Consider the following 9,778-nt stretch of genomic DNA (forward strand, 5'->3'; position numbering starts at 1 on the left):
TCCCGTGTCCTAAGCATCTGATCTTTCTAGATCTGATTTTATTCAATTTATTTAACCCGAAGCAGCCCCGTGATGTTTCCTCCCAAGTCACAAAATTAAAAATATTAAATAAGTAAACATTTTGCGTCAGTGAACTTGGACCCAGACAGTTCTCTGGCCTCTGAGCAGAGAGACTTTAAAGATGTGAGTCCTCTCCCTCCCCCCCGCTGGTAGCAGGGGGTCGCGGCTACTGGGCACCGCTGGGCAGGTCCTGCCCATCCCCGGTTGTCCCTCCTCCCTCCTGATCCCCTCCCTCCGTCCCTCCCTCCTCCCTCCTTCCTTCCCTCCCCCTCCCTCCCCCTGGCCCAGGCCTTGGCCTCCACCCCCCTCCCAAGGCTCCGGAGGTCCGGCGCGCGCGTCAAAGCCCTTAGAGAGCCGCTGACCTGCGAGGGCCCATTGCCAGCCAGCGACCAAGTGTCCCCTCTGTCGCGGCCCCTCCTCCTCCTCCAAGGGGCCCCTGCGCGGGGAGTGGAAGAGCTAAAGCCATCCTTCGGCCTCCAAGACCTCCCCGCGCGCGCGCGCACACAGGCCATCGCACCTTGTCTTATCTTCACGCTGCTCCTCCCGAGGGCTAGCATCCCTGGGATCTGTCCCCCGAGGAGGAGGAGGAGGAAGAGGAGGAGGTGGTGGTGGGTCCTACTCCCGCACGCCCCGGGATGGGACAGCCCGGGACCTGGCCGCCGCGCACCCGCCGGGGCGCAGAGCTCCGGTCCCCGCGCCCGCTGCCCCGAGCCTGTAAGTGGCGACGCTGCTTCCCGGGAGTCGTAGGGCTGGGGGAGGGGGTGGTACCAAATGCCAGACACCGCCGCGGGTGGCCAAGCTAATACTCTCTCCTACTAACCCCCAGCGTAGAGCTCGGGGCATCTGATCCCTGCGTCCCCCTGCGTGGTGCAGAAGTGTCCAGTGTGTCCATGGCGGGGGGTGGGGGAGGGAGGTGGGGAAAACAGCTTTTTTTAAAAATCCACCACGTCCTTCCGCCAAATTTAAAATCATTCTGAAGAGTTTTCAACTTCGAAAACAACATCGCTTATGGCACTTTGCAGAGCGTTCCCACTGCGCCTGGCCCTTTCCCTGCTGACACTAAAAAATAAGGGTAAATTTCTACACACACACACACACACACACACACACACACACACACACACACACTCCTCCCTTTCCCTTATCCTCTTGCTACATTACCTAAATGCTTCAGTAATAAGATTGCATGCCTGGCTGGCCTGAATGTTCACCCCTTAACTCCGGGGCGCGGGCGCGCATCGTGGCGCTGCTCTAGAAACGCGGTTAATCGGAAAATGACATTTGGTCCTGCTGTTCACAGAAGCCCGCGAGAGCTTTGCTTATCTAAGGCTATGCTCGTGCATGCGGAATGATAAGAAAACAAAATCAACTCGAAACAGTGCAATCCAAAACTTTTCTCTGAACTCAAGCTAGGTTCGGGTTTGGACTTCGTAATATCAGTATAGGTTCGCTGCTGTTGTTCGAGGTAGGGTCTCACTCTAGCCCAGGCTGACCTGGAACTCACTATGTAGTCTCAGGCTGGCCTCGAACTCACTCATAGCGATCCTCCTACCTCTGCCTCCCAAGTGCTGGGATTAATGGTATATTATCTTTTACTTTTGCATGTTAAGATCCCTTGAATCCAAAGGACTAAGTCGGTGAGGGGATAGAGTTGACAAAAGTTTTTCATCAACTTGAATTTTTTTTATTTTTATTTATTTGAGAGTGGCAGAAAGAGAGAGAAAGAGGCAGATAGATAGAGAATGGGAACACCAGGGCCTTCAGCCACTCAAACAAAGTCCAGATGCATGCACCACTTTGTGCATCTGGCTAACGTGGGTCCTGGGAAATCGAGGCGCCTCGAACCGGGGTCCTTAGCCTTCACAGGGAAGCGCTTAACCGCTAAGCCATCTCTCCAGCCCATCATCAACTTTTTTTCCCACCTCCCTCGTGCAGGACGGCAGGTGTGTGGACGGAGAGGCAGGTGACAGACAGGCAGGCTACCGGGTGGACCCGGCTATGGTGAGGGCAGGATGCTGGCCAGGAAGAGCATCATCCCGGAGGAGTACGTGCTGGCGCGCATCGCGGCCGAGAACCTGCGCAAGCCGCGCATCCGCGACCGGCTCCCCAAAGCCCGCTTCATCGCCAAGAGCGGCGCCTGCAACCTGGCGCACAAGAACATCCGCGAGCAAGGGCGCTTCCTGCAGGACATCTTCACCACCCTGGTGGACCTCAAGTGGCGCCACACGCTGGTCATCTTCACCATGTCCTTCCTCTGCAGCTGGCTGCTGTTTGCCATCATGTGGTGGCTGGTGGCCTTCGCCCACGGGGACATCTACGCTTACATGGAGAAAGGCGGAACGGAGAAAAGTGGGCTGGAGTCCACCGTGTGCGTGACTAACGTCAGGTAAGGAGGCCCCGAGGGGCCTGGGGTTGCGGGGGAGTTGGAGGTGAAGTTAAAGGGTTTGCTTCAGAATCTTCAGAAACAAACAAGACAGAGGGACAGGAAGGCAAAACAAAGAGGCGAGTCAATCTAACATATTACAAGTGCTCGCAATTGCATGTTTATGGAGTCCCCGAAACTCCCCACTCGGGGTTGACCTGGAACATGTGATACCAGTCATTGAAGAACTGTTTGGGTTCAAAGTCCCCGACTCCGGAAGCACAAGTCTTAATTTTTAATAGGAAAAAGTTGCTGCCCATGTGCGCCAGTAAATACCTCCAATCAAAAGTGCCGTGCCAATGCAATTAATATTGCTCCATGACTTCCCTTCACCCATGACGTTTTCAGAAATAATAACAAAAAGAGAAAGGCACTTGCAGAGGAAAAAGAAAAAAAAAAGTGCCCTGGTTTTTATACGTCACAATATGCATAAATGAAATAATCTAAATAAACCCATGTCCTTCCTTATCACGACCATCTTAACATAGCTGATCGACTGTGCTGGATTCAGAAATGAAAGGTGATTTTAAGATACGATTTAGAGCTGGAAAACACTAATTTTCTTTTAGTGGAAATTGGTCCAGATTTTTGCAGAAGGGATTAATTATCCAGAAGCAAGTTAGAATTGCACCTTCCTTGTACATTTTAATAGAGCAGTGACAAGGCAGTTGAGTACCTAGGCAACTTCTGGCCTTATAAATATTTCAGAAACACATGAATTGAGCTTGTTTTTGACGGTTCTCCTATCCTACTCAGACAAGGCCTAAGGACTTTTAGTTGAAATGATTTGTTTGTTAATTAATTTTACTGGAAGAAGGAGACATGATTCACATCCATTGTAAAAATGTTCACTGAAACGAAACAGTAGTAATGATAATGGAAAATTTTCCCAGGACCCTTTCTGAATACTATTCCAAGCTCAAATACTTGCAGAATGCAGAGAAACTTGGACAAGTACCATGCTGCCAGGGAACTGTTCAGAGTGGGACCTTCAGTGACCCTGACATCTTGGGAAGTCTGCATAGCAAGGGAGGAAGGAAACCAGTGACTTTGAACTTGGCCACCCTCCCTCCCTTTGCACAGGGAGAGCATTGCGCTCCCACACCACACATTCCAGCTCAGAGTTTGGGGAGAGAGAACTAGAACCATTGCCATGGTAGATCTTGTGTTCTTTTCCCAAACTTGGAATAAACATTTGCCTCAAAGACAGTATAGATAAGAAACAACATCATCACTGGCACACTAGATATTAAGGTGACAGAATTCTGTGTGGTAATAGTTAAAGTATCATGGCAATATCACATTTCTCCTTGAGAAACGTACTGGCATTGACATTGGTGACTCATATACTCCTATCAAAACAAGGCTCTGATAGCTACGTAGTAGACACTGAAAAAGAATAAAAGAAATGAAAACAATGAACCTTGAAAATAACAAATTTTACTCAAGACAAATGTGTTGTTATTTTCTGTGGAAAAAAAAATCATTTCTTTAATTAAAAAGGAGACAAACAAATCACCCAGCATGTTTTAAATAGCATCAAAAGAGATGATTTTTTCAATGATTTTAAAAAGGAATTTTGCAGGACACAGTGGTTTATTGAATGCTACTTCCTGCTGCATCCTAACTTTCAAACCGGATGTTGTGACCAACATTCATGTCCTTGATGCATTCTCACTGGTATGAACTATGAACTAATGTCAAAAACACAATGAAAAAATTACAATGAAACAAAGTTGATTTTATTCACATAATGATAGCATTTTAAATCTCACTTCTTACCTAAAATTTGACACTTTTGCAAGTGGCTCTGGTCGTACCAGTTTTAGCAATACAGTATTAGCTACACTTTGACCTGGACAGTTTTAACATAATAAACCATTATTTTTTATTAAGAATATAGACATGCAAATTTCTTTTTTCCCTTCCATGGGGAATTTAAAAGAAGACTAATAATAAATCTAACTGGTTGAATTTCCATTTCGTAAATTCAATGTCCAGCCATACTGTCAGTATTGGAAACAACCTTTTCCCATGGACAGCCACAAAAACTTCCCAATATCACCTCATCATTCTCATGTTAGGGTGATTCGCTTTCTGCCTCATACAGATGATCTTCCAATATGAGTCAGAAAACAGAAAACATGTCATCATTATTATTCATCCCACTGTGTTCTTTTGTTGTTGTTTTTGAAGCAGGGTCTCACTCTACCTGGGCTGACCTGGATCTCACTCTGCAGTCTTAGGGTGGCCTTGAACTCACAGCAGTCCTCCTACATCTGCCTCCCAAGTGCTGGGATTAAAGGCATGTGTCACCACTCCTGTCTTCAAACAGTGTGTGTGTGTGTGTGTGTGTGTGTGTGTGTGTGTGTGTGTACAGCTAAATAGTTTCATCCCTATAGATTGCTCAGCATGGTAGGTGTCCAATATAGAGGACCAAATTCTTTCATAAAATGATTAGAAGCTATAGTTCACAAACATGCTGTTCAAGCTACTGAAACAAAAATTTGGGGACATTTTTCATTAGCATGCCCGATAGAGTATTAGAAATCAGCATTGCCTCCATGCAACTCTTCTGGGGTCCATTACTCCTCTTTGCCATGTTCCTTGACCTTACCATATATCATGTGCTGTGTAGCTAGTGCAAAAAGCAGCGCTTATCATGCACCATGAATCCTTTCACCAATGACGAGAAACAGGACAACGTTCACACAGCACTTAGATACTGATCAATGTGTGTGTGGACTCACACGCCCCCTGGGTCCCTGAAAAGGTGCCCTATGTGTGCTGGAGAGATGGCTTAGCTGCAAAGGCACTTGCCTGCAAAGCCAAAGGCCCCAGGGTCAATTTCTGAGGACCCATGCAAGCACATGTGTCCAGAGTTTGTTGACAGCAGCTGGAGGCCCTAGTGCACCCATTCTCTTTCACCTGCCACTCTCTCTCTTCATCTTTCTCAAATAAATAAAATATTTTAAAAAACAAAACAGGTGGACACCAGTATGCCTACCTTTTAAAAAACATGCTCCATGTGTGCTGAGTGCTCCAATGTGTACATGCACTGTGTGTGCCACGGGTCCAGTGTCTGCGTGCACTGTGTGAGCCGAGTGTCCAGTGTGCACGTGCACTGTGTGTGAGCCAAGTGTCCAGTGTGCACATGCACTGTGTGTGTCGAGTGTCCAGTGTGCACGTGCACTGTGTGAGCCGAGTGTCCAGTGTGTGCGTGCACTGTGTGTGCCGAGTGTCCAGTGTGCGCGTGCACTGTGTGAGCCGAGTGTCCAGTGTGCGCGTGCGCTGTGTGAGCCGAGTGTCCAGTGTGCGCGTGCACTGTGTGTGAGCCGAGTGTCCAGTGTGCACGTGCACTGTGTGTGCCGCCTGTCCAGTGTGCGCGTGCACTGTGTGTGCCGAGTGTCCAGTGTGCACGTGCACTGTGTGAGCCGAGTATCCAGTGTGCACGTGCACTGTGTGAGCCGAGTGTCCAGTGTGCACGTGCACTGTGTGTGCCATGTGTCCAGTGTGCGCGTGCACTGTGTGTGCCGCGTGTCCAGTGTGCGTGTGCACTGTGTGAGCCGCGTGTCCAGTGTGCGCGTGCACTGTGTGTGCCGCGTGTCCAGTGTGCGCGTGCACCGTGTGTGCCATGTGTCCAGAGTGCGTGTGCACTGTGTGTACCAAGTTTCCCAGTGTGCACGTGTATGAATGCCTTCACATACGTTCTAGACAACATTAATGAAATTATACCCGAAAAGTTGGGAGGTATATGCACAGATGTGCATGAGGGTGAAAGGGGAAGAAAGGGAAAGAGAGTGCGTGCACAGGCTTGTGTTGAAAATCCAGCATTTGCCACGTTAACTTTGCTAGGCTTTCCATAAACATTTAATAGCCCCTTCGAGGTGCCCGGCCCTCTACCACGGTGACCCGAAGCCCTCATCCACAAAAGGTGCTGGGGTACGGTCAGACACGCGTGCGCAGAGGGAGGAAAGGAGATTGTGAAGCGCGGGGGGTTATTTCATTCTGAGCAACCTGACCCGATGGCCTACGTTTCCTTACAGGTCCTTCACCTCGGCCTTCCTGTTCTCCATCGAGGTCCAGGTGACCATCGGATTCGGGGGCAGGATGATGACGGAGGAGTGCCCTCTGGCCATCACGGTTCTGATCGTGCAGAACATCGTGGGTCTCATCATCAACGCCGTCATGCTGGGCTGCATCTTCATGAAGACGGCGCAGGCGCACCGCAGGGCCGAGACCCTCATCTTCAGCCGCCACGCGGTGATCGCCGTGCGCAACGGCAGGCTGTGCTTCATGTTCCGCGTAGGGGACCTGAGGAAGAGCATGATCATCAGCGCCTCGGTGCGCATCCAGGTGGTCAAGAAAACCACCACCCCGGAAGGCGAGGTGGTCCCCATCCACCAGCTGGACATCCCCGTGGACAACCCCATCGAGAGCAACAACATCTTCCTGGTGGCCCCTCTCATCATCTGCCACGTCATTGACAAGCGCAGCCCACTCTACGACATCTCGGCCACGGACCTGGCCACCCAAGACCTGGAGGTCATCGTCATCCTGGAAGGAGTGGTGGAGACCACGGGCATCACCACGCAGGCTCGCACCTCCTACGTCGCCGAGGAGATCCAGTGGGGACACCGCTTCGTGTCCATCGTGACCGAGGAGGAAGGCGTGTACTCCGTGGACTACTCCAAATTTGGCAACACGGTGAAGGTGGCCGCCCCCAGGTGCAGTGCGCGGGAGCTGGATGAGAAACCGTCCATCTTGATTCAGACTCTCCAAAAGAGCGAGCTGTCCCACCAGAATTCCCTGCGCAAGCGCAATTCCATGAGGAGGAACAACTCCATGAGGAGAAACAACTCGATCCGGAGAAGCAACGCTTCCCTCATGGTCCCCAAGGTGCAGTTCATGACCCCAGAAGGGACCCAGAACCCGCTGGAATCCTGACAGCAGGAAGACCACACGGATGGCCTTTGGTTGCGTGCTGATGGCTGGTGCCCTGGGCTCTCTCCCCTGCGGCCCAGAGCTGGAGCATGGCTCACTCGATTTATATGTTAACGCACTACACAGTTATTTCTGCCCCGGAAGCAGCGCTTTCTGTATTAACCATCAAGAACGCACAAAACAAGGACTCCCGGCTCACACCTGTTTCACACGTGCAGAACTTCACAGGGACAGGCTTAGGCGACATGGACAGGGGGAGGCGGGTTCTGATCGCTCTCAACTTGAAGAGAGCAGGAACGGACCTTGAAGAGCAAGTCTGGCCAGGCAGTGAGTTTGCTTGAAATATGCAGCCAGTGAAACCACGGGTTCTCGGTGTCTACTGTCCTCTGGGGCAATGCAGGCTTCCTAGGAAGGCCTGGCCATCCCAGAGCATGCTAACCACCTGCTGTACCTCCTCCCTTCATGACGCTGTCTGGTGAGACACCTGCAGTGCAAACGCCTGAGGTCTGTTTCCAAGCAGGTTTGCGTCATCACCCAGTCCTTCCTAAACCACTTCTGGAGGTTTCCAGACCGTCCTCTTGGAAGTCCATCTGGTAGAAGTGGGCGAAGAGTCGTTGTCGAAAAGCTGGTTTCTAACCGTTGTAGGAATGATTTCCCAGCAGAGTCAATCAACGCCCCACTTCTTAAGAGCCCTCCACAGAGCAATTCTGTATTGAATATTTTATTAAAATATTTTCTTTCTACTCGAAGAGTTTTGTGATTCCTCTTACACAAAATTGTCTCCAGTTGGAACTCAATAAAAGTTATTTTTAAGACACAAAGGGATGCTACCTGCCTATGGCACTCACCTCTGACATTCCTTTTCTCAGAACTTCTGTTCCAAGAGAACTATTTTTTGTTTGTTTGTTTGTTTTGTTTTTCGAGGTAGGGTCTCGCTCTGGTCCAGGCTGACCTGGAATTCACTACGTAGTCTCAGGGTTGCCTCGAACTCACGGTGATCCTCCTACCTCAGCCTCCCCAGTGCTGGGATTAAAGATGTGTGCCACCACACCCAGTTTAGAAGTACATTTTTTAATCTTGGGTTTATTTAATTTTAGGTCTGAAAATGTCCTTTCACTGTTTCTTTCTGAGATCTCATGGAAATCCTTGAAGCATGCTTTCTTTGGATCTCCCTCCTCTTATCACAAAACATCTCCTTTCTAGAAAGATCTGACTTCTGGCCTAGCAAATACAAGTGTAGCATTATCTCACTTTGATAAAATCAGATTTTCTATTGCAGCTTGATTTACTCATCCTTAGCAAATGTATTAGGGCAATATGTGCGGCTTTATTCTTATATTGCATATGATACAATCTATTGCCCTTTACACTGACTTTTTAAAATATTTTATTTATTTATTTATTTAGAGAGAGAATTGGAGTGCCAGGCTTCAGCCCCTGAAATCGAACTCCAGACTCTTGCACCACCTAGTGGGCATGTGCGACCTTGCACGTGCCTCACCTTTGTGTATCTGGCTTATGTGGGATCTGGAGAGTCAAACATGGGTCCTTAGGCTTCCATCTTAACCACTAAGCCATCTTTCCAGCTCTACAATGATTTTTCTGCTTATAATTATCTCATATATTAGCAGTTGGATTAAACAGGTCATGATGAGTAGGCATAAATCCTACCTGAAACAAAAGAATCATAGTCATGAGTGGGTGAATGGTAATTGTTTATCAAATCACTAAGTTAATGATTCCTGTAAAAGTTCTGACTTGGAACTCCAGATTCATAGATCAAACAGGCACATGAAGCTTTACCAGGATAAATTATAAATTCTTAAAAGTTACTGCTGTGGGCTGGAGAGATGGCTTAGCGGTTAAGCGTTTGCCTGTGAAGCCTAAGGACCCCGGTTCGAGGCTCGGTTCCCCAGGTCCCATGTTAGCCAGATGCACAAGGGGGCGCACGCGTCTGGAGTTCGTTTGCAGAGGCTGGAGGCCCTGGCGCGCCCATTCTCTCTCTCTCCCTCTATCTGTCTTTCTCTCTGTGTCTGTCGCTCTCAAATAAATAAATAAATAGATAGATAGATAATTAAAAAAAAAAAAAAGTTACTGCTGTGTCTACACATTCAGTCTACGTGCTGCAGGAACTACACCTTGTCTGTACCCTAAGACAAAGCCACTAAGAAATCTGTCACTCCACTGGGATGACTCAAAAGACACCAGAGAGCTGAGAAGAACTGACAGGAGGGCTACAGAGATGGCTTAGCAGTTAAGGCGCTTGCCTGTGAAACCTAAGGGCCCAAGTTCAATTCCCCAGGACTGTTGGGGGCCACTGGGCAGGTCTTGAATCTGTAGCCTTGGGCTGTT

At 49.1% G+C, this 9,778-nt stretch overlaps 1 protein-coding gene across 1 annotated transcript; it reads left to right on the forward strand.

Moving 5' to 3' along the window:
* Positions 1-415: 415 nt before the first annotated feature.
* Positions 416-8,169, forward strand: Kcnj8 (potassium inwardly rectifying channel subfamily J member 8). The gene is made up of 3 exons (XM_004664422.2): positions 416-774; positions 1,996-2,446; positions 6,529-8,169. Exons 2-3 carry the CDS (start codon positions 2,073-2,075, stop codon positions 7,427-7,429), a joined length of 1,275 nt encoding a protein of 424 aa, XP_004664479.1. The 5' UTR covers positions 416-774; positions 1,996-2,072; the 3' UTR covers positions 7,430-8,169.
* The last annotated feature ends 1,609 nt before the right edge of the window (positions 8,170-9,778 follow it).

This window comes from Jaculus jaculus, chromosome 22, assembly GCF_020740685.1.
Source record: "Jaculus jaculus isolate mJacJac1 chromosome 22, mJacJac1.mat.Y.cur, whole genome shotgun sequence".
NCBI classification, from domain to species: Eukaryota; Metazoa; Chordata; class Mammalia; order Rodentia; family Dipodidae; genus Jaculus; species Jaculus jaculus.

Coding starts and splice junctions, on each gene's coding strand:
- Kcnj8 (XM_004664422.2), top strand. CDS start 2,073: ATGCTGGCCAGGAAGAGCATCATCCCGGAGGAGTACGTGCTGGCGCGC. Junction 2,447..6,528: donor GTGTGCGTGACTAACGTCAG/GTAAGGAGGCCC, acceptor GTTTCCTTACAG/GTCCTTCACCTCGGCCTTCC.